The sequence below is a fragment of the Bos indicus x Bos taurus genome, chromosome 22 (assembly GCF_003369695.1).
Source record: "Bos indicus x Bos taurus breed Angus x Brahman F1 hybrid chromosome 22, Bos_hybrid_MaternalHap_v2.0, whole genome shotgun sequence".
NCBI lineage: Eukaryota > Metazoa > Chordata > Mammalia > Artiodactyla > Bovidae > Bos > Bos indicus x Bos taurus.
In genome coordinates this window covers 17926381-17951529 of record NC_040097.1, presented here as the reverse complement: position 1 = coordinate 17951529, position 25149 = coordinate 17926381, and the positions used below count along the sequence as shown (strand labels likewise).

The window sequence follows — 25149 nt, the reverse complement described above, 5'->3', positions numbered from 1 at the left end:
GTGGCTGACGGGGCCTTTCACGTGCCTCCATCTCAGGGGACTACAGAGGGCAAATACTTCTCCAGGCAGGGAGAAAGGACTGGCAAATTTGCTATATAACATTTCTTTAAAAACTTGTAACTATACAACATTACTTTTTTTTTTCAAATTACAAAAGGAATACAAATGCCCCACACTGTGCCAAGCGCTCAGAAAATACTATCTCATCCAGTTTTCACAGACCCATCAGACGACTATCATCGTCATCTAGAGCTGGAAGCAAGGAGGCTGAGGGAAGAGAAGTGACTTCTACAGGGTCACAGAGGTCTCAGTGGAGTGGCATGGGAATCCAGGCTTCTCTGGCCCAGAGCCTCCAATCACTGGATTATCATAAAGAAGAAGCTAAGAGCCACCTGTAATTCTCCCATTCACGTTCGCAATCTTGCCTCTATCCCTTTATCAGCTAAGAAAATTTAATTTCCGCAGTCACAGTATAATCGTCATAAATCCCCAAATCACAAGATCCTAGCCAAGACAGAAGATTCTGTTCCATTATCAAAAGGCTTTACGTTCAGGATCTGAAGATGTCTGCCAAGGTCTGCGGCTCCAGGCCCATTTCACTGTGAAAGAAATTATAGCCTCAGATGCACTGTGGCTTTGAGTGAGGAGCAGCCACCAGCAGGGACCCAGGAAAGAGCGTGGGTGGCCCTGGTTCTCCCATGGGGAGCCTAAGGGTGCACGATGCTGGGAGAGAGGGGTGCTGGGCTGTCCCATGGGGCCCCCCAACCCTCTCACCTTTTGGTACCTCTGCCCCCCAGATTTCTGATAAAGAGCTACCTGAACACTCAGAAGTCCCCAGGCTCCGCATTGAAGGGGTCTCTCCCTCAGTCTGTCGCATACCTGACCGCACCTGACCTGGCCAGGTGTCCAGCCCAAACGGCAGCCGACTTCCTCCAACCCGAGCTCTACACCACGGCCTGGGCACACGTGGCAGTCAGGTGAGCCATGCGGAGAAACCAACTATCCCACCTGGAGGCAGGCTCCTTTACACTTAGGGCCTTTGGGGTTGGCTGGGGGGTACAGTCTTGGATACTCTTCCAAAAACCAGCCCCCTTTTCCAACCTCCTCACTCCTCTCGGTTTCTGCCATGAGGGGCAGAGAGAAGGCAAATTCACACCTGTCACTTCCCCATCCTGCTCAAGATAACAGGAAGACATTAGCTCTCAAACCAGTGCAAGGAATTTTTTAAATCTTTAGGCTCTTATTATGGTTTGAAATACAGAGAATGTACCCATACAATGCAAATAACAAAAACTATCAGTACTAATGCTGACAATATTATAGCATAATAATGTAATTATATATGACAATGTAACATAATAATTATGTATGCAATAGTTATATATAATTATATAATGTAATACTGATAATACTAGTACTGCTATCAGTACTAATATTAATACTAATAAATAAAGCATTGCAGTCATCCCTCTGTATCGGCAGGGGATTGGTTCCAGGATCTCTATAGATATCAAACTCTCAGGATACACACACAAATCCCTTCCATAAAATGGAATATTTGCAAATTTGCAATATTATGGGTATTTGCATAAAACCTATGCATACCCTCCCATATACTTTAAATCATCTCCAGATTACTTATGATACCTAATAAAATGTAAATATTATGTGAACAGGAATAAATACGTTACTGATATGTTAATAGTTACCAGTGTGCACCAAATTCTACTTTTGCTTTTTGGAACTAACTTTCAGGAGTTTGTTTTTCCCAAGTATTTTTGATCCTTGGTTGAATGTGAAGATGTGAAAACTGGATACAGAGGGATAATGGTACTTTCATGGTCAAAACATCCCACAATCTAAAAATAACGCTTAAAATATGAGTATAACAAAGGATAGATTTTGTTTATTTCCAGGGTCTAGTAAGCTTCAGGGCACATAGACAAGACCAAAGACTCCTCCACTCTGTCATTCAGTAAATACTGTCAGACACTATGTTCCAAGAACATCCACATGTGCCAGGGGCTGGGAATAAAGACTGGGCGTGGCCAAACACAGACAGTCCCACGGAGAAGAGACTTAACTACCTAGGAGGGACACCTTCTGAGCCCTCCCCAACCAGCACACCAAAAACAACCCGGAAAAAACAGCTTCAGTACATAATAAGAGGTCTTACATCCCAACCGGTGATCCCAGGGATGGTTAATAGTTATTTCAAGATCAAAAGCAACTTGGAACATTCATCTATTTTCTCCACAAATATCTAGCAAGTACTTAATAATCCACCAGGCTCTGAGGATCCATCAGTAAACCAGTCTGATAGAAACCAAAGTTCAGGCTTCACAGAAGTAACATTTCAGCTGGAGTGGAGGGGTGGGCAAAAGAAGGCTGTTCGGGGTAATTAAAATGCCACCCCGGTTGGCCTCCATATCCGCGGACGCAGAGCCTGTGACCATACCACACTGTTTCATACAGGGACTTGAGCATCTCTGTTTTGGTATCTGTGGGGGTCCTGGGACCATTCTCCCTGCCCCCACCCACCCCCCAGAGATAGCAAGGGATGGCTGTGTATTGCTTTTTGCTCAGAACTCAGATGTGTCATGTGCTTACATATCCCGTGACAAAGCAACATAAGTATTGCCTAATAAATAGCTTGTTTTGCATACAAATTCCAAGGGTCAGGAGGGGATGGGCAGGGAACAGAAGATAAGAGAATAAAGGTTAACTAAACAAATGACCAATTTTGTAGTCTGGAGAACAAAGGATGGTTTTCTTTCCTCCTTTCTAAAGTCCCTTAGGTGGAACTTGGAGCACAGTGGGTGACTGGCAGGCTTCAACTAGCCTTAGAGGAAAATCACTCTCCTTGCTCGGCACAGAAGCCAGTCAACTGAGTGGCCTGAAAATACTGGGATCAGGGTGGAGACCACATCAGAAAGAGGGGAGGGCGCCTGGCGCAGCTAGGGGGTTATGAACTCCTTCCTCACTGCGTGACTCGCTTAATTAACCTCTCTAGGACTCCACGTTTCCCACTGCAAACTGGGAATGCCTTACCCTTAAAAGGGTTAAGGAGTTTATATACAACAAGGACATTGTTTAGGTTTCCAACACCAACAAACAGTCAATAAATAGAACTGTTCTACTTCTGTGGGACCCCAGGCATCCTGGGATCAAATGCCATCAATCCCTTCTCCACTCAGTCAAGAAACAGAACCTTTATTTTCTCCGGCCTTTAGGCTCATAAAGGACTCAGTGCATCACTTACAGACGCTGAGGCAAGCCGGGGCCGATGAGCACGATGCGTGGAACCAGACCACTGTCATCCATGTCCAGGCCACCAAGGTGAGCTGCCAGTCAGCCAGAGCTGAAAGGGCCCCGTTCTGTTTCCCCAGCAAGCCGCCAGGCCGAGAAAACCTGCCATCATGCCTCAGCCCTGCTCAGTGGCTGCCCTCATTTCACTTTCAAGCCTTTAGCCCCGGGTATTTTAATTAAAGGACTTAACTCCAAAGCAGTCTTGCTGGCAGCTCTTAGAGAAAAAACGTAATGAGGCAGTGTTATTGGATTTGCTTCAGGTTGTTCAAATATTTCCTCCCAGAGAGAAAAGCAGGTCAAGTCTCCCCTTAGCCCCACAGACAATCCATAGATGTCTGATTCCGTTTACACTGTATTTTGTGTTTGTGCATAATTCACTGTCTGCCAGCAAATACTAGAGCACTCCAACACCCGCCGTCAGACTGGGTTCTGGGGGGCTCAAGAGAGGCCATGCATGGCTACGATCAAGAAAGCACTGCCACAGGGAAATACAGGCTGCCCCAAGGTCCCACAGCAGGTCCAAGTTCACCGCCCTTAAGGAGTCAGAAAGCCTTCTCAGAAAAACCATACAGGCCAAGACTGCAAGGGCGAGCTGCAATCAGCCAGGCAGTGGGTGGAGGCTGTGGCTTTGGAGAGGAAGGATTTCCAGCAAAGGGGTCAGGAGATGCAAGACGTGGAGGCAAGGAAAGGCACAGCGTTTGGGAGGAAATGCACGTCCTTCCAAGGAGAACCTAAAGGAAGACGACGAATCTGGAGAGGAAGGAGGGAGGCGAGAAGGAAAGATAGGCACGGCCTGGCCCCTCCGACAGCACTGTGAGAAGTCTGGGTTTTGTGTTCACTCCAGTGGGAAGCCTTTGCAGGGTTTCCATCAGAGGAGTGTAGCGATGAGTTTCATGCTAGAAGGATCATACAGGCTGCAGGGGGAGGAGAGGACTGGAGGCTAGAGGCCAGTACAGAGCAGGCAGCAGTCTGGAAAGGGCTGAGGGTGCCCCAGACCATGAACCTGCCAGAGGGCAAGGAGAGAAGTGGGTGGATGCATGATGGGTGGATGAAATATTCAGGGTGTGGAAGAAAGAAGGGGCAGGCTTCAGACAGCAGTGGAGTGGCATGGAGCTAAGAATGGCTCCTGAGCTCTAGCTCAGGCCGCTGGGACTCTGGGCCTACCTATGGCTGGAGAACCAAGGTGGTCGCTTCAATCCTCAGGCAGCACGCCCAGAAGACAGCCGCCTTAGAACGGGAGAGCCCACCAGGGTTCTGCAGCAGCTCCCGGCGGCAGGCAGACAGGAGCGCCACCTGGTGGCCCATCACCTCCATTGCATGGGTGGGGTGGGTGTGATTCTGCCACCTCCATTCCACTCTGTCCACCATAGAGGTGCTGCCTGCTGTGTTCAATGCACCATCGGCACAGGAGAGGGTAAGCAAAGGCTGCAGTCTCACCAGACACCTAGAAAGGAACCGCACCTGCCCACTGTTCACCTGCTTTCCAAACCCATGCCCTGCCTTCAAAGGCACCAGGCGCGACTGCCGGGGTTACCTCATTTAATACCCATGACCCCAAGAGGGAGAGACGCGTAATCTCAGTTTTAAGGATGAGCAGCTTCTTGGGAAGGCGGTGCTGATGCCGACCCTCTAAAGTCATAATGGGCAGGGAAACCCGCACTTTCTGGGCTCTGGGCCCTGGGAGGCCCTGTCCTCTACAGAAACCTCAAGGACCCAACGGGGTCTCATCTGGAAACCAGACGTGCCCAGCAGAGCAACACAAGGGGCTGGTGGGAACAGTGGCAGAGGGGTGGGCAAGCAGGAGCAAACCCTGGCCCAAGTTCTGGTCCTGGCCCAGTAACATCCAGCCTCAGTCTCTGGTGGCTTTGGCAACACAGGGTAGCGAGTAATGCTACCAATTCTTAATCGAGAGACTGACTGCCCTGGTTCAGAACTCACTGCTACCACTCATTAGCCAGTGCCTAGGTGAGGAACTTACTCTCTAGATGCCTCACACGCTTCCTCCACAAAATGGAGCTAACAATAGGATCTACCTTGTAGGATTATTGTGAAGGTTATATGAGTTAATAGATGTAAAACTTAGAGAGCCAGCTTGAGTACATAAACAGGGCTCCCCAGGTGCCTTAGCGGTAAAGAATCCATCCCCCTGCGATGCAGGTGACAAAGGAGACGTGGGTTCGATCCCTGGGTTGGGAAGATGCCCTGGAGGAGGAAGTGGCAACCCACTCCAGTCTTCTTGCCTGGGAAATCCCATGGACAGAGGAGCCTGGTGGGCTATAGTCTAATGGTGGCAAAGAGTCAGACATGACCGATCACAGAGTATAAATGCTACAGAGTATAAATCCCACTCCCACCCCAACCTGGACAGGAGAGAAGATTGAAACCAATACAGTCACAAACTAAGGCTGACTGTGTTCAGAGCACGGTGCCAGGGTGCAGCTCAGCCTTGCCCCAAGGAGCCCCTCCTCTCTCTGGCCCCCTTCCTGCTCCATAAGGCAGAGGCGGGCACCCTCGGGCAGCTCTTCATCACTCCACTCTTCAATCCAGAGCCCTGAGAATTCAGGGATGCGGCTCTCAGGTGAGAAAAGGGACCCAGGGTGTAAGTGGGAAAGTGAGGGTCTCTAACTTTGCCACACCGGGTGCAGCCTGAGCACCAAGGCATCTGACCCGGGAGGGCGGCGGAGCACCTCCGCTCCTTAACCACATCCAACTGCTGCGAACTCGGCACGGGGTCAGCGGCCCAGGTACAGGCGGCAAGGCGGTGAACACGGCAGACAATAAACGGCTATTTTCTCGAGAAAAGCGGTGCTGTCCCCCCTGGCCCAGGTCAGCCTCCAACACTCCTGTATTCTTTCTTTCAAACCAACTTGAAACTGCCCCAAGCACAATGAGAAGCGAAGGGCCAAGTTCCAGAGCCCACCAGCCGCTAGCACGCACACGGACACCGTCGAAAAGGCTTAGCCAGACGCAGTGAGCTAGGAGAGAGGCGGCTGCTTGTCAGACTGCTGGGAAACACACGGCCACAGCAACCTTCTTCCAGCAGTCTTGCCAAGCTTCCGGGATGATTTGTGGAGGCAGAAATCAGAGGTTAACGCATCTCTGCATCTTTGTAGGCACACCTCTATTATGTCACTGTGAAGATTTTCACAGAAGCTCTGGAGAAATTGGAAAGCCAGCCAGCGATTCACCAGGTGCTCAAACGCCTCTCTGACCTCTATGCCCTACATGGCATCCTGACTAACGCGGGCGACTTCCTCCATGACGGCTTCCTGTCTGGTGCCCAAATAGACATGGCGAGAAAAGCCTACCTGGACCTGCTCCCCTTCATCCGGTGAGTGGCTGCCCTTCACCCTCAACCCTCTGTTCATTTCAAACACCAAAACCTTCAGCTCCAAAATTCTTGCTAAATGGAGGTCTGGCAAAAGCAGCAACAGTCCTGGACACACTATGGATTAAGAAAGGGGAAAAAATAAGGGGAAAAAAATCACAACTAAAATGTTTCAGAGTAAATCATCTAGCTACCTCAAACTCTAACATGATCCGGCAATGATAGAATCCATAGAATATGAATAAAATAAAGCATACTACATATTAATACTGTGTATCAAGAATAGTATTAATGAGTCTTACTTAGTCTTCAGTTCAGTCGCTCAGTCGTGTCTGACTCTTTGTGACCCCATGAATCGCAGCACACCAGGCCTCCCTGTCCATCACAAACTACTGGAGTTCACTCAGACTCACGTCCATCGAGTCAGTGATGCCATCCAGCCATCTCATCCTCTGTCGTCTCCTTCTCCTCCTGACCCTAATCCCTCCCAGCATCAGAGTCTTTGCCAATGAGTCAACTCTTCGCATGAGGTAGCCAAAGTACTGGAGTTTCAGCTTTAGCATCATTCCTTCCAAAGAAATCCCAGGGCTGATCTCCTTCAGAATGGACTGGTTGGATCTCCTTGCAGTCCAAGGGACTCTCAAGAGTCTTCTCCAGCACCACAGTTCAAAAGCATCAATTTTTTGGCGCTCAGCTTTCTTCACAGTCCAACTCTCACATCCATACATGACCATTGGAAAAACCACAGCCTTGACTAGACAGACCTTTGTTGGCAAAGTAATGTCTCTGCTTTGTAATATGCTATCTAGGTTGGTCATAACTTTTCTTCCAAGGACCAAGTGTCTTTTAATTTCATGGCTGCAGTCACCATCTACGGTGATTTTGGAGCCCCAAAAAATAAAGTCTGACACTGCACTTAAGGATGGAGAAGGTGATGGCACCCCACTCCAGTATTCTTGCCTGGAAAATCCCATGGACGGAGGAGCCTGGTAGGCTGCAGTCCATGGGGTCTCGAAGAGTCGGACACGACTGAGCAACTTCACTTTCACTTTTCACTTTCATGCATTGGAGAAGGAAATGGCAACCCACTCCAGTGTTCTTGCCTGGAGAATCCCAGGGACGGGGGAGCCTGGTGGGCTGCCGTCTATGGGGTCGCACAGAGTTGGACACAACTGAAGCGACTTAGCAGCAGCAGCAGTACTTAAGGAACACTTATGTTTACCAGACAGTATGCCAAAAGCTTCTATATTCATCATCTCATTTAATCCTGATAGGCTTCCGAAGTGGATACTATTAATTTCCCTACTTTATAAAGGGGAGAAAACTGGGACTTAGGGTTGAAGGTCACACAACCAGCCAGAAGAGGGGCAGGGCACAGTCTAGGACCCATCTACCTCCAGAGCACGTGCTCTTAAACTGCATGTTAAAATGAAGGCTGGGCTATTGTTTATTTCAAATATATCCTTATTTTTGTTGAATGTGCTTAGTTGACTAAACTCACTTTAATACTCCCTCAGCTTCAAGATGACATTTTTAAAATCTAGTAATTCGTGTCCTGACTTGTAAAACAATTTGTTGTTGTCCAGTCACTCAGTCGTGTCTGACTCTTTGCGACTGCATGGACTGCAGCATGCTAGGCTTCGCTGTTCTTAATGATCTCCTGGACTTTGCTCAACAATAATATAGTTTTTACAGACAGCATAAGCAGTGCAGTTGACCGCCATGACATACTAATGCAATACATTCATCCTGTCACTTTATATATAATCAAAATGATCACTTTAAGAAAACCAAAGCCCCAAATGACCAGGATACTGGAAGAAATAGAAATTATTACTAATTAGTAACCATTGTCCATAAGATGGAAAAGGAAACAATCTGTGACATTGCTTTTCTGAGAAAAGACGATGCCTGCTGTGTTTGTTGGAAGCCACGCAGGGCATGACGCATAAGTGTACGACTCTTCCCCAAAAACCTCCAGTAGTTCACACCATCAACAAGAATAGGAGAACAAAAGAAAAGGGGACTTCCCTGATGGTCCTGCAGTTAGGACTCCACGCTTCCACTGCAGGAAGCAGCCACAGGTTCAATCCCTCCTGGTCAGGGAAATGAGATCCCAAATCCGGCAAGGCACAGCCAATAAAGAGTTGAACTTAAAAAAAAAAAAAAAAAAAAAGATATTCATGAAGGAGATTAAAAGAAAAAAAGCTAGACCAACTTCTTTTCATTTTGAACAATATCCAACACGTTACTTGTGACTCCAAGTTGATGCTCAGTGAATTGAAACTCAAAAATTATCAAAACTATATCAGATGTAAAATTATGTCCCAGGTATGAAACTGTCCCTAATAGAGAGAATCCAGTGATTAGAACCATTAATAGCATAATTGAGTACTGCACATTTCAAGCCCAAGTGTGTCTAACTTTCTGAAACGCTTGGCATTTAAAGCACATGAAGATGATAACGTTCTAGCCCTGACTGTTTGTGATAAAGAAACACAAAAGATCACCGATAAGCATGATTTTTTTTTAAATTTGCAACAGCATGCTGAGTGCTTCCCTTGGGCCCAGAGACTTACAATTCAGACAAGAAAGCACTGACGCAAACAATGTGCGTACATCAAACCCACACGCGGATTTATTCACATTACGGTTTCTAAAGTAACCTTCCTACTGCGGCCGGGTAATTAGGAGCCTAAGAGACTCCAGGCTTTTAACAGTCCTGTGCCACACTCCACGCCTTGATTATTCAGCATCACCCTCAGATTTCTGAGCTGACAAATGAAGGATGGCACACTATTCTAAGTGACACTAAGAACCAGCTCTCTGCGTCATGGTAATTAGCGACTAAAACAGTTTTTAGTGGTTTAAACAGTCCTAAAATCCCAGGGGTGACACTTTTAGGCAAAGATGGCAGACTGAACATGTGCATTTACTTTTGTTCCCTCCTGAAACCCTACTAAAAACATCAATAAATTAATTTTAAAATGTTAAAAGGCATAAACCCCCAGAGAGAGAGCGCAGGAGAGGGAAACAGGAACTCTGGAGAGGAGATGGACAAACAGTGACTCGGCAGACCTGATTACACTGAATCACAAACCAAAAGTAGCAGAAGCCGAGAAGCCATCAAGGGCCACCACAGAACCCAAGAGCTGCAGCACCAGGTCCCTCTGGCAACGGGGGTGAAGGGAGGACCGACAGGGTGGGCTGGAGTCTACTTCAGAAGGAGCCCGATCCCCGCTCCTCTCCTCCTCTCTGAGCAGGGGTAAGACCTTCCCTGACCAAACCCTGGCCAAAGGCTGAGCAGAGGGTCTGCAGACTAGAAGACCTCAGGCTTAGTTGAGGGTGAGGACCACTGGGCCACCCTACAGAAACCAGGGGCCTGAAGACATGTTTATAGGCTAATGCTGACAGCCGTCTCCCCCAGCCCTCTTTTCCCACATGTGCATGCGTGCCAAGTCGCTTCAGTCATGTCTGACTCTCTGTGACCCTGCGGACTGTAGCCCACCAGGTTCCTCTGTCCCTGGGATTCTCCAGGCAAAAATACTGGAGTGGGTTGCCATGCCCCCCTCCAGGGGATCCTCCCGATCCAGGGATTGAACCTGCCTCTCTATGTCTCCTGCACTGGCAGGCAGTTCTGTACCTCTGGCACCACCTGGCAAGCTCCCTTTTCCCACAAGTGCCCAGCAAACTGGCAGCCAGGTCAGTGTCCTGTAGGAAAATGCCATCATGGTCCTCTGGAGAATCTGACCAGTCCAAAGAAGAGAGATGTGAAGATACTGACACCAGGGTTCCCCAATGGTCCACCCAGTTCAGCCCACAGGGAATTCCACGCTGACAAGTACACCAGACTTGTAATCAGCTAGACTGTCCTACTCTTAGCTATGACCAGACACTCAGGGATTGCCAGCACTCGAGGAAAACCCGTCATAAAAGACAGAGACCAAGCAAGAACAAGGCAACTCCAAAGACACAAGAGAATCTTCCGGGTGAAAACTTTTTTGAAAGATCAGTAACACCCTCAAAGAGTTCACAGGACGTATGGCAAGCAGAAAAGAACGTCATTTCTTAAGAAGTAATATTCAGAGAAGAGCAACAGAAAGAGTTCTGTGAAATCAATGACAGCGAAAATGAGAAGCTCAGCTGAAGGACCGGAGGACAAAGCTGCAGAAATCTCGTAGAAAGCAAGCAAACCGAAGACGACAGAAAAAGGACAGAAGACAAAAAATAGTGAGAGGACTGATTCTAACTGTCCATCTGAAGAATGGGACTAGAAAGAGAAGACAGAAAATACCGAAGGGAGCAAATCATTAATAAAACAGTGCAAGAAAACATTCCTCAAATGAAGCATACGAGTTTCAGGCTGAAAAGGCCAGAGGAGAAGCAACACACACCCATGAACCAGGCCAAACATTTAGGCAGCGGTCACAAACACTACAAAGGCAGGACAACAGGGCCGGGGATTGGGAACGCTGCGGCTGGGGACGGAGGACCGGAGTTTCACGAGGTCAGAGAGGGCCTCCCAGGGACGGTGATGATCTGAAGAAAGATCTGAAGGTGGGGAGGTAGGAGGAGCGTGTGGCTGGCTGGGAAAAGCACACTCCATGCAAGGGAGAAGTACGAACGTTGGCAGGCAGAGCACGCTCGGCACGTACACCCAGGGAAAGAGAAAAGGCCGCAGCAGCTGGAGTCGCATGACTGAGGTGGAGAATGAGAGCAGAGGTCGGCGAGCTGCGGGTGTGCTGGCAAGGGCAGTGCAGGGGCTGGAGGGCACGACAAAGACAAGACTCTGCCCTTCGCTGTGAGTGGTTCTGAGCATAACACACGCAATCTGAGGGAATCTGAGGTGTGTATATAAAGGATCACTCCAGTTGCCATGTTAGGAACCGACTGGGGAGGGGTGAAAAGCAGAGAGACCAGTTGCTGCTGCTGCTGCTGCGTCGCTTCAGTCGTGTCCAACTCTGTGCAACCCCAAAGATGGCAGTCCAGCAGGCTCCCGTGTCCCTGGGATTCTCCAGGCAAGAATACTGGAGTGGGTTGCCATTTCCTTTTCCAATGCATGAAAGTGAAAAGTGAAAGTGAAGTTGCTCAGTCATGTCCGACTCTTAGCAACCCCATGGACTGCAGCCTACCAGGCTCCTCCGTCCATGGGATTTTCCAGGCAAGAGTACTGGAGTGGGGTGCCATTGCCTTCTCCGGAGAGACCAGTTAGGAGGCCGCAATAAGCCCGGTGAGAGATGCTGGCGGACTGGACCAGCGTGACAGCACTGGAGGTCGGGGGAAGCGGTCCAAGTTTGGGTTTATTCTTGAGACAGAACAAGATTTGCTAACAGATCCGACGTGGAAAGTAAGAGACCGAGAGGAGCTCAGGTTTGGGGCCAGGACCGAGTCACCATTTACTGTAAACGGGGAAGGCTACAGGAGAGCCAGGTTTGGGTAGGGTCGACAGAATTTCTCGAAGATCAGGAGGCTGTTTTTGAATACCTCAAGTTTGAAGAGCCCGCTAGAAATCATGTAAACCGTTAGTAAGCAGGTGAGGCTGGAGAGAGAAATGCAGAAGCCACTGGCGTGCGGTTGGTATTTAAAGCCACCAGAAGGACAGTATCATGAGGGGTGAGTGTATGAAGAGGAGAGGCCCAGGCACTGAGTCTCAGGACCCTTCAAAGACAAGGAGGAGACGACCTTGACAAAAGCTGCTTAAGCGGAGTGGAGGGAATGAAAACCTGAATCTAGCTGAGGAGAACAGCCAGACAAGAACAACTGGAAAGAGCAAGCATAAAGAAGCTGGACACTTTCAAGGAGTTTTGTCACAAAGGGGAGGCGAGGTACAGGTGAGACGATGGGGAGGGAAACAGAGTCAAATGAGTGTTTTGATACAGATGGGAGAAATGGCAGCCTGTTTGTACACCGATGGACACGACCCAGTACAGACGGGAATTTCGACATTGCGGTGGAAATACAGGAGGACTTCTGGAACACGGCTCTATTGGGCAAGCGGGGAAGGTATCAGTGCACAAGGGGGACTGGCCGGAGCTGGTAACTAGGACAGTGCACCTGTTCAGAGAGAAAACCCCGTATGTTTACATGCACGCTTGGGAACTTGTGGACTCCTCTTACCACTTCTATTTTCACACCAGTGAAACGGGACTCAAAGTCACCTAGGTTAAGAGAGATGGGCAAGTGAGCACCACAGATCTGAGGATCAAAGAGCAGGTGGGAGAGAAGGTAAGAGAATGAACAAGTGAATGAATTCAAGCCACCAAGAGTGACTGCCAAGCAGCGATCAGGGCCCGCTCGAGTCTTCAGGGCAGTCAGTATTGGTTTTTCAGGCATATATTGTTACAAAGGTGCGGGACAAAGTCGGTGGAAAACGGGATATAACAAGGGACGGTATTTTGCTGAACAAGTATGACAAGCAAGAAACCTGTTGAATGTATCTTGCAGCGAGTGAATATAACAGACCATGGAATTTCAGATGGATGAAGAAAGACAGCTCACATAGATAGGGGACTTGAGGCAGTAGGTGCCAGTAGTGTCAAAGAATTATGAACAGCCCTGTAGGAAAACCATGTCATAATGATGAGGAAAGGCCATCCAGGATTAAAGTAAGTACAGTATCCCACGCACCTCAAATGCCGTGTGAAATGAGGGTTAAGGAAGAGTGTAAACAGTCATGTATTTTATTTCATATCCTCTGCTAAAAAAGGAAGAGAAGCATGTAAACAAGTTTTTAAATAACTTCATTCCATAGGTTAAAAGAAAATAATTTTGCTGCCTGAAAGGTAAAATGAGAATTACAGAAGTCAGAGCAGTAGAGGGAGTAAGCTAGAAAGACAAGAAACGGTGAAAAAGAAAACGGCTGGGCTTACGGTGAAATGAAGACATGGATGACAAGCCCGGGCGTGTGACCCTGGCAGTCAGAGGGAGGCTGCAGAAGATCAGTGCAGGAGAGTCAGGAACTGAGGCATCAAGTTCTAGAGGATCCACACAGACAGTGAAACCACTAAGAATTATGACAGAAGGGCCAGGAGAGCGATCCCTGTGTCAGGAGAGCGTTGGTGGAGCACGGCCGAGCTGTGAACAGAGAGCGTCTAAAGTCATAATAACATATAGAATACACAGCCGTTACAAGGTAAGCACTGAATGTTAGTCTGGCCGAAACTAACTATACTAGGAGGCAGGACGACCAAGGAGAGGAGGCAGAGGCTGGGGGTGGGGAGGGCACGGTGGCGCAAGCGAGGAGAGGCGTGCTAAAACAAATCCAATCTTCTGTAACAGGCACAGATGATATCTAGCAACACTGAACAGGAAGTAGTAATACAAACAAGACACTGAGAGGCATTCAGGTCAGTTCCCTAAAAAGCCGCTAAGAGAGTAAAACTTCGACTGCCTCTAGGGGCTGGGGGGAAGAAATGGAGGTGAGAGGCAGGGATATGCTGAGTTTAAATAACAAGCCTTGAAAACCTATTTGACTCTTTCTACTGTGCCTATATAACTGATCAAAAATTAAAACTTGCAAAAAAAATTAAAACTGAGCTGTTCAAAAAGTGGATAATGGTGCAACTTCTAATTAGATGTTATTATTCACCATTCCAGATGAATCAAGCAATCTAATATACTCACAAACTCTCTTTTTTCCTCTCAGGAAGGATGCTATCTTGTTAACTGATGCTTTTGACTTCACGGATCAGTGTTTAAATTCAGCACTCGGCTGTTATGATGGACATGCCTATGAACGTCTGTTCCAGTGGGCTCAGAAGTCACCCACCAATACTGAGGTAGCTGACTAGAACACTTGATAAATTACCTAAGAGAGCAGGGAACAAGCAGTGACTGTACCTCCATGCTTTCCCATGGCAATCGATGTCCATTAGGTTAGAAATTGCTTGGCATAGTATATCTATTTACAGTATTTTAAGAATACAAAAAAAACACAAAAAACAGGAGCAGGGATGTGGCCTGGCAGCGTCTCTGAGTTTGAACTGTAATCCGCAAAATGCACTGCTCAGAATTTGGTGAAGGGAATTAGGAGGAAGGACCAAGCTCTAAATCACAGCTTGACATACCCAAGGGCATACACACAGAGAGGCAGGCTGGCGTTTAAGTAACAGAAATAAGAAGACAAACGGCTGCACTGATTTAACCACCTTATTTTCAGCCTTTTAACTCTCAGTTTAGTGTTGATACAGCAGGTGTTGAGAGGGACAGGAAGCTTGGGGGGGGGGGGTGTCTCTCAGATCTCACCACTTGGGAGAGATGCCCTCCTTCCTCTTTAAGGAACAGCACCCCAGGGACAGAGGGGCTGCCGCAGTGCATCAGTGTCCCAGGAAGCCAAGTCAATGACAAGTACATAGGTGACGGTGAAAAGATCCCCAGCCGGCCTAGCAGAGACCACCAGAACTCATTAACAGAAGGCGGCGGAGGACCCAATAAATCCTAACAGCCTAGGGCCAGGGTCCCAGACTCTCTGCTGTGAGCCTCGAGGAATCAATGGGTACATTAACTGGAGGAGAGAAATGGATCCTGCATTTAGAATTTGGGAAACCAACATTTAATAGCTGACTTGATACAGATGATCAAAACAAAGGCTCACTATAGCTACACAACAGGCTATTTTGAATTCTATACTGCAAATGTGTTATTCAGATGATGAAGCTTACTTTTTTACCTCTTCTGTCAAATTTCAGAAAAAGTGTCTTAACACCTCATCAAATTGGCACCTCTCAGGCGTCCATTCACACTTAGCATGGTGTTAGACTTGCTCTTAACGTTCTGCATCCTGTCATACCTCACAGCTTAATTTAACATGGTTATCTTAAGTTGCACCACAACCAGTTACCCCCCAGAAGCTTATCAGATAGAAGGCCAATCCGTTTCGGTCCTTCCCTGTCTCCAGGAAGGCACCCTTCTAACTCAGCAAGGAAATATCAAGAACTTACCTAAAGACTGTACATTTAGTGGTTAGCACAGTCAAGCTACTTACATTATGTTACTTTTTCTAATGATTAGATCTCTACTTTCTAACGTTTAAACCCTGGCAAAGAGCTACAGCGATCCCATCCCTCTAGATTAGCCCCTGTGATCTAAAGAGACACACATGCCCTTTGATGCTTGAGAGAAAAACCTCCCCTGCCTTAACACCTGTCAGGGAGCACTGCCATATCCAGCTCAAAGCTGCTTTAGCAGCAATGCGAGGAAGCATGCCAGTTCTCCTGTTCCTCATCTTCACCAAAGAACAGAGGGGACTCTCTTTTACTTGTTTCTACCCTTCTTCTTGAAAGAATTTACTCTGGACACTGTATGGCTGCAGGCTTGTCTAAGTGAGGGGCGTCACTGACCCAGGGCATCAGCACACTGGGTAGGGATGTGGATGCTCGACACCCCAGGCACCCTCCCCGATCTCCTGCCACTTGACTGTGAACAAGGATGGAATTCATCGTCCCAACTCCAGGGTCTACCAGAGTAGATGCTTTCATTACGGAGTAAATGAACATGGTTCTGCGACCTGCACAGGGGGCAAGGACCCTGCTGCACACACAGTAACGCCACTCCCGCCATCCCAGTGCACCTCACCTCGCTAAAAAGGGGAAAGGGAGAGCAGTGTGGCTCTTGCTCACACGCTGATTTCAGGAACGTGAGTTCACACCTGACCTTGAAGGACTGTTTCCAGCTAGTTGAAATGACACTTGTTTGACTACCGATATTCAGCCCCCTCATCTTACATTTGCAGCTCCTCTACGGACTACCAAAATAGCACTTTTAAAGAGTTATTGTCTAATCTGCTGTAGGTAATTTTGAAACTGCAGAAAGAGACATTTGCCCCCCTCGTTTGCCCTAGCAGAAAAAGGAACACTACAGGTATTTCAAATCAATTTAAATGAAAGCTACTCTGAAATATGCCTCGTCAGACACAAAAGTACAAACGGGAATTTATTTCCCTGACATTCCTACCAAAAGGAAAATGCTATGCTGAGTGAAATGTGTTAGAACTGGAAGCATCTCTTCTGTCTAGGGGAGGTTAAGTGTTGAGCTCTAACCCAGACAGCAGGATGCACTCTCATGGTTTACTCTCTCCTCGGTGTCTTCCGTCTTTCCCCCTGATTTGGATGCTATCTCAAGCCCGTTTCTTTGTAATGAACTGCAAAAGGCTGTTCCCCTTTCCCACTCAGTTCAGTGCAGTCGCTCATTCATGTCCGACTCTTTGTGACCCCACGAACTGCAGCATGCCAGGCCTCCCTGTCCATCACCAACTCCCAGAGTTCACCCAAACCCATGTCCATTGAATTGGTGAGGCCATCCAGTCATCTCATCATCTGTCGTCCCTTTCTCCTCCTGCCTTCAATCTTTCCCAACATCAGGGTCTTTTCAAGTGAGTCAGCTCTTCACATGAGGTGGCCAAAATACTGGAGTTTCAGCTTTAACATCAGTCCTTCCAGTGAACACCCAGGACTGACCTCCTTGCAGTCCAAGGGACTCTCAAGAGTCTTCTCTAACACCACAGTTCAAAAGCATCAATTCTTCAGCGCTCAGCTTTCTTCACAGTCCAACTCTCACATACATGACCACTGGAAAAACCATAGCCTTGACTAGACAGACCTTTGTGGACAAAGTAATGTCTCTGCTTTTTAATATGCTGTCTAGGTTGGTCATAGCTTTCCTTTCAAGGAGTAAGCGTCTTTTAATTTCATGGCTGCAGTCACCATCTGCAGTGACCCTAACCCTTCCCCACTAGAACTCCTCTAAGAGATTACCTATAGATGCAAGCAGTAGAGACACCACTGGGGATAATTTCTAAACAAGAATCCTATCTCCCCCCCAATTATTCTACTGTAGAAATCTGTTAAAATGGTTGCCAGATGTTCAACACACCTACCGATTCATTCGCTCATTCAATCATTTAACAAATAGTTATTGAGCATATGAGGTATACCAGAAGCTATGCTAGGTGCTGAGGACACAGTGGAGAACCCCTGTCATCAGGGAGCTTACAGTTTCAGCTCAAGACAGGCAAAAAAGTGAAACAATATCATAAAAGATGAGGGTAGAGCAGTGAAATGAAGACATCACATTAGAGAATAAGGTAGGCACTTCCCTGTGGTCCAGTGGTTAAGACTACTCCACACTCCCAACGCAGGGAGCACAGGTTCGATCCCTGGTCGGGCACTAAGATCCCACATGCTGTGCGATGGGGCCAAAAAATAATAAATAGATGAATATTTTTAGAGAGAGAGAACAAGGTATATTAAGAACACCCAATTCTGACACAGAACGCTGCTTATTTCATTCCACCTTCTGGTTTCTTGTTTTTTGGTTAATGTGCTCAATTTCAAAGAGTCAAGCCTTTTATTTGTATTAAATCCCCAAAGCAAAATGGTAAGCTGTGTTTTTTTAATTGGCCACCTGCATCCACAATTTGAAATCTGCATGAGAAAAGCAAGGATGCCCTTTGGAAAAAAATGTTTCCCCATATGTTCATCACAAAATGGATTTTAAAAATACATTTAAAAATTAAGAATCTTATGTAACATTACTGTTTTGAAATTACAAACTTAATGTGAAAGTGAAAGTCATTAATCCTGGCAGAAAAAGTCTGTTTTAATAATGCACTTCTTTCTACTCACAGGGGAACCCTGCCTATGAGAAATATATAAGACCACTATTACAAGGCCGGAGAGCCAGGCTCTGAGACGACCCGCAGCACTGGAGAGGCAGCACCGTGTGCTCGTCATGCTACGGCGCAGGTGTCCTTAAAATCTACAACTACACATGCACGTATTGTTTAAAAGAATCATTATCCTTCAGAGACAGTCTGAAGCATGTGAAATATCTGATTTATTCCAAAATAATCCAGGGGAAGAAACAGGGGGAGTGAATCATTGTTAAAGCTGTTCAATGGGTACGTGGGTGTTTACACTATTCTACTTCCGAATGTTTGAAATTTCCCACAATTAAAAACAAAGCACTATCCATTTGTAGCAACTGTTTTGTGAAATCCCAGGGTTTTGCTTTAGATCTAGCAAAAGCCAACAGATCTATTAGTTATCACTTGTGTTGTCACAGCACACATGTATTCATCCCAGGGCTTAAAAGAAAACACACACACACACTGCTGCTAAGTCGCTTCAGTCGTGTCCAACTCTGTGCAACCCCATAGACGGCAGCCCACCAGGCTCCCCCGTTCCCGGGATTCTCCAGGCAAGAACACTGGATCGGGTTGCCATTTCCTTCTCCATTCCGTGAAAGCGAAAAGTGAAAGTGAAGTCGCTCAGTCGTGTCAGACTCTTCGAGACCCCATGGACTGCAGCCTACCAGGCTCCTCCGCCCATTGGATTTTCCAGGCAAGAGTGATGGAGTGGGGTGCCATCGCCTTCTCTGATACACACACACACGCACATACACAATCCTCTTCTAAAAGTGTATATACTTGCCATAGTCTAAATAAAATGTCAATCACCTCACGCCAATCAGAATGGTTGTCACTAAAAAGATAAGAAATAGGGACTTCCCTCATGGTCCAGTGGCCAAGACTCTGCTTCCAGCTCAAGGGGGCAGGGGTTCGATCTCTGGTCAGGGAACTAGATCCCACATGCCACAAGTAAGACCCAGCACAGCCAAATAAATAAATACTTTAAAAATAAATTAAAAAAAAAATTTTAAGGTAATAAATAACAAGTACTGGCAAGGATATGGAGAAAGGAAAACACTCGTGCACCGTTGGAGGGGAGTGTAAGTTGGTGCAACCACTGTGGAAAACAGTATGGAGGTTCCTCAAAAAGTTAAAAATAGAGCTATGATGCAGTCCAGCAATTCCACTTCTGAGTATGTGCCCAAAGAAAACAAGGACACTAACTTGAACGGTACCTGTGTACACCTACAGTCACTGCAGCATTATTTACGACAGCAAAGATATGGGAACCATCTAAGAGTCCAACACATGAACGGACAAAGAAATTATGGTGTACATAAACAGCGATATTACTCAGCCGTAAAAAAGAATGAGACTGTACCATCTACAAGAGCATCAACGGTCCTAGAGAGTACTAGGCCACGTAAAATAAATCAGACAAAAGACAGACAAAGGCCATATAATTTCAATTCTATTAAATTCTATCAAAAAAAAAAATGAGCAAACAAAACAGAAAGAGACTCAAAGATACAGCAGTGGTTGTTGGGGAGGTAGGACACAGGTGAAAGAATAGAAGGCACAAACTTTCAGTTATAAAATAAGTCACAGGATGTAACGGATACCACAGGGAGTACAGTCAGCAACACTGTGGAGACTGGTGACACATGATCCCCAGATTTACCGTGATTGATCGATTCATAATGAATATGAATGTCCAATCACCATGTAGTACACCTGAAATCAACACAATATTGTATGTCAACTATACTTCAATTTAAAACCTGAAAAGAAAAAAAACAGCCCTAGGGATACAACATAAATGTTTAAAAATCAACTCTTCTACAATAAAAATCATTTAAAATTTCATAAAAGACATAACTGTCTCAAATTATCCAAATATAACCACGCTACATTTTTCACATCATTTTCAACTGCCCAAGTTAACACACGCAAAATTAAATATTATCAAACAAATGGCAAAAAACCTCAGCAGGCTACTTTTCCTAATATACTCATATAATCATTTAATCGTTAATAACATAAATCTTAGAAAATTTACCAAAAGCAAACTTATCTCCAGTAATCTGGACAAGGGAGAGGCCTCATAAACGTTTAACTCTTAAAACCCTGGAACAACTAATAGTCATACTTCATACCAGTTTTCAGTCCAAATTAATTTTATCTTTCATTCACCTCTGTTAACAATGCGTTGACTGGCTAAGCTGTTCCTTTCCTTGTTGTTTGTTTTTTAGGTAACCCCTAATCAATTTGAAGTAGGAGACAATTTTCTAAAATGATAACCTCATACTTATGAAACCACAGCCACCTACCAATAGTTAACGTTAAGGGATTTTAGTTTGAAAACGGTGAAAATGGGGGTAATTACAGGTTTCTAGATATTGGTCACTTGTCAAACCTTAAATTTTCAGAACGAAGTGGGCAAACACGGATGTAAGACAGTGTTCTCACCCTCCTTTTAAAGAAGAGAATTTCAGAATCTTCTCAAAGAAAAGGGAGTCTGGGGTGCACAGCCTCGGAACCCTACTCCTCCCTTAGACAACAGGGAAATTTCCGAACTGTCTTTTAAAAGGTGTTCTAGTAAACTAGGAAGTTTCACTATAGTTAACATAATCCTTCCTGTGAGCAACTTCCAAGAAACAGAATCAAATGAACTATGCAAAATAAGACTACAGTGAAATAAATAAAAGTACACCGTATCTCCAACTGTTCTAGATCCTTCGTTCACTCCAGTTTCCTTCTCCTCAGAAAGTTAATCTTAATAATAAATTGCATTCATGGGTCACCATTAATACGTGAGAATAAAATGGCTCGAGTTGGTTTGTCCCTGTGCTCAATACAAAGCTAGAACAAGGGTCACAGAGCAATGACAACCGGAGAAAAATCTATGATCTTCAAAATAAGTCCTATTGGAAAAAAAATTGTCAAGCTGTACGTTCGCTGTCCAACTATGCGCTGTTTTAAACTAAACTAGTAATTTCATCAATTCCTGACTTGACAGCACAGTAGAATTCCATAAACTGCACCCTGAAGCTCCCACTGGGTCCTTCTGAATCAAATACAAACATGCTATAGGCAGTATTTATTAGGACATAAAACAATTCACCTTTTAGACAAGGATTAAGATTTCCCCCCTTAACAATAATCAACCAATACACACCTAATTCTCATATTTCAATTTTTATTGTTTTTTTTTTTTTTTTCTGGTAGACAGTACCACTTGACAATTATACTGCACCAGGCATAAGATGTTAAGATTTCTACCACAGGGACGTTTTGTATTCAGAATCCAATATAAATATTTCTAGTCAGACATCTCCATGGCTACAGATATTTGGTTGCTTGATTTATATGCATAGAAAGAAACAGTTGTCATAACTGTAAAAAGCAGTACTTAACAAGTACTTTTACATGATTGGAATAGTTTTCCTTTAATATTACAATACTGCTTATTGGTCTGAAAACTAGGTCACCCTACATGATGTCTACATGATGTTCTGATTTTTCCCCAAGGCATCATGAGTACTCTGTTTATTCTTTCACTCCTGCATTTTTAGCCTTCTAGTTGATTTAGGGGCTATTTAATCAGAAATCATTTTAGCACTGCAAAAAAAAAAAAAAAAAGCTTTGTTAAATCATTATAGACCATAATGATTTTCAGACTTCTTTGTATTAAAAAAAAAAAACGGTATTTGGAGGCTCGGAACAGGCACATGCACACTTGGGGTGAAGGGAACAAAATATAGAGGAGTACTTCCTTCTGGTCCCCAATGCCTTCAAATAAATACAAATATTAAAAAAAAAATCTCACACTGTGATTTAAAAAAAAAAAAAAAAGTCAGCCTCTTGGATGTCCTGGGAAGTCCACTTCCAGGAACCTCCCCCAGGGCTGAGGTCAGTCGTCCGTCTTCCGGGCCAGCCTGCAGAAAGTCCAGTTGTGCTCCACCGTGTTCTCGTTGGCCCGCTCACTCATGTGGTGCACTCGGGTGTTGCGGATCGTGAAACCCTGTTTTGTAATGTACTCCATCAGGTGGACGCGGAGAGAGACTTCCTGGTGATAATCACAGGGTCCGAAAGTAAAGGACACCTGGCAATCTCTGGTGTCCATCATGTGCTTATTCCACTTCGTAAAATAGTTTGATATGCCTTCTAGTAAGGAATGAACCTTGGTGGTAATGGTTAACTGGGTTATGATGACAGCTACCGGATTGGAGTACTTAGAAAGCTTCCGGGTACTAGATAACTCCACGACTTCTTCAAAAGTATCCACAGGATACAAAGGCTTGGGGTCATTGAGACACTGAATCAAGGGCTCAATCTGATAAAAGTCTGCTTCTTTCCGAAGCAGATCAAATTCCTTAAAATCCAGGGGTAAGGTCAGCTCTGAAGTTCTTAAGAAGTTGAGGACATATCGGAAAAGAGGTCCATCTCGATCAATGAAGTAATTGCCTTGAGGGTCTCGAGCTGTGGGGAAGTCCCCCCCAAACATGGCTCCAAGCATGGAATCCGGGTAACGCGTCAATGTGGTGAGCGATGTCGTGTACAAGTGTCCACCTACATTTAACGTGACTGGGTCAGTCATCTGAAATTGTTTAAAACATGATCAGTCATCTGAAAATACATTTTTCTTAAATCCTAACTTTGACCAATTAAGAAAAGTAGTGGCAACAAGCAAAGCGCAAGATTCAGGCTACAGCACATCCAGCAAGCCACTGATGCAAAACAGCTTTAGTTTCAGTGAGAAACCCACCCAGATGAAGGGATCGAACATTCACTTCCAACAGAAAAAAGAGCTATGTCCACCGCTTCAGAGCCTTACACTGAAAAAGGAGGGCATGACTTCCGAAGCCATTTAATTTCAGGCCCAGGGTCTAGAGGTTTTCAGGTTAGAGTATATTATGGGAAGAGGAAGAGAAACTTAAAATATACTCATTTTCTCCCCAGTTTAAAAAAAAAAAAAAAAAAAACTTCTATGTTTCTTAATTCAATTTAACATAAAACAATATAAATGATTGAATAACATAAAGATACCTATTTTCAGTATTTTTGTCTTTTCCCCCTCAAGAAGGGAAAAGATGAAATTTTTTTTTTTTTTAAGATGAAATTTTAAAAATAAAAGTTTGTGTGGACTTAATCTCAACTTTTCATGGAAGAAATAGTGCCAAATACTAACTTAAAATACACAGTTTGGTCAAAACAATCTCATATATTTTGTTGTTGTTCAGTCTCTAAGTCATGTCCAACTCCTTGCAACTCCACTGACTGCAGCCCGCCAGGCTCCTGTCCATTGGATTTTTAAGGCAAGAAGACTGGAGTGGGTTCTCACATACCCAAAGGCTAAGAGCAGCTTTCAAATTTCATAATCTGATAGTATAATCACTTTTGTAACATTAATGTCACAATCTGACCTTTAATTTTGAAAAGCAAGCTTCTCTAAATAATACATACCTTTGGCTTTTAAAACCATACTTAAGAAATAAAGCAAGACAGGTAAAGACAGGTAATATGCGAATAAAACATTTCTTACCAAAGGAAAAAAAAAAAAACATAGGAAGACACATGCACATGCAAAAGAAAAGTACCAGCGGGCAAGTGGCTCTCAACCATTAACCTCCCACCACAGGAAAATGGCCTGCCGACTGTCACCCACCGCACACTCATTTACCAGTCAGTACTCTACGAAGCAAGCGTCTTAAGAGAAAGATACTTTAAGACCAAAAACACAGTGATTATTACAAGTTACATGGAGAGTCCACGCTGAGCTGGCTTACTTAAAAACACCAAAGTTAAAACACCCAAAAATACACAGGAACTAATTGCGGGGGAGGGAAGGGTTGTACCATTCGTAAGTTCCATTCTCATTGAGATGCATTATACCTAAGAATACATATGAAGCGAGAAAAGACACACAGGAATAATTTGCCAGCCTTCAGAACGCATCCTCAAAAGCCTCTCACCATATAGCCCCAGTCTCCATTATCCATCTGCTCCAGTGCTGCGTCTCGGGGAGCCCAGGTTCCAGGGAACCTTGGGGAAGAGAAAAAGACATGAGACAGTGCATATCACTATGAAAACAGAAGACAGGTTTCTCACCCAACAGCAGGCCAAACACCAGAGAAACACTCATCTTTGTTCTAAGGCAAAGATCTAGGGGAGAAACAATTTCCCAAAGGTCTTCTGGGGTCCCCCGACATCCTTACCACAATGGGTACCTAAGAGACTGGCAAATGTTTATACAGAGCAAAGAGTTATCCTAAACTTTGAGAGGAAGGTAGAGAGTCTAGGGAGTAAACCAGTTATTAAAATTCTACCTGTCTTCTCTGAAAATTCAATTTTTAGAATTCCTGCAGGAGAACATTATGATTAACCCTACAACCTTATCTGGTACAAAACTATGACGATCCTTATCAAAAAGGTTAACAGAGGGAAACAGTACACTCTTTTTCATAAGCATTTCAGCTACATAAACTAAACATCTTAGTAAAAGCATTAAAAACCATAAACCTCCAAGACACTAGCATCTCCTTCCAAGAGAAATACACCAGAAACGTAGCTCTGCTGTAACACAGAAAACCTAATTACATTTCATTTTCTACAATAATCAAAACAAATACAAAACAAGTTAAATGCCGAACCATTAGAGCACAATTTGGGGCAGAAAAGAACCTTACCAATCTATCATGAGAGTCACTAGGCTGGCACTTAGGAAGGGACAGCCTGAAGACATTGATAAACACCCAGATATTCATGATGCCATTTTTATTTTATTTTTATCTACAATTTAAAAGCACTTAAACAGTTTCTCAGCTCCTGAACTGCTTCAGTCCGTTCTCCTTCACGCACATTAATCCCCAAACCTCCCGGCAAT

The 25149-nt window shown here is 45.2% G+C and overlaps 2 protein-coding genes across 18 annotated transcripts in view; one reads left to right on the top strand and one right to left on the bottom strand.

Annotated features, from left to right (window-relative positions):
- ACOX2 (acyl-CoA oxidase 2) overlaps positions 1–18606 on the top strand; it is a 30740-nt gene extending 12134 nt beyond the window's left edge. For all 11 annotated transcript variants that reach the window (XM_027522528.1, XM_027522529.1, XM_027522535.1 and 8 more), the window contains 5 exons: positions 798–977; positions 3234–3339; positions 6423–6640; positions 14283–14415; positions 18261–18606. In XM_027522528.1, coding sequence (XP_027378329.1) covers positions 798–977; positions 3234–3339; positions 6423–6640; positions 14283–14415; positions 18261–18323 — 700 coding nt within the window. In that variant the 3' untranslated portion in view covers positions 18324–18606. The remainder of the gene's footprint in view (positions 1–797; positions 978–3233; positions 3340–6422; positions 6641–14282; positions 14416–18260) is intronic.
- Positions 18607–19721: 1115 nt separating this feature from the next.
- The window catches only part of KCTD6 (potassium channel tetramerization domain containing 6), a 49580-nt gene continuing 44152 nt past the window's right edge, over positions 19722–25149 (bottom strand). For all 7 annotated transcript variants that reach the window (XM_027522745.1, XM_027522744.1, XM_027522749.1 and 4 more), the window contains 2 exons: positions 24239–24308; positions 19722–22863 (listed from right to left, as the gene is read on the bottom strand). In XM_027522745.1, coding sequence (XP_027378546.1) covers positions 22177–22863; positions 24239–24308 — 757 coding nt within the window. In that variant the 3' untranslated portion in view covers positions 19722–22176. The remainder of the gene's footprint in view (positions 22864–24238; positions 24309–25149) is intronic.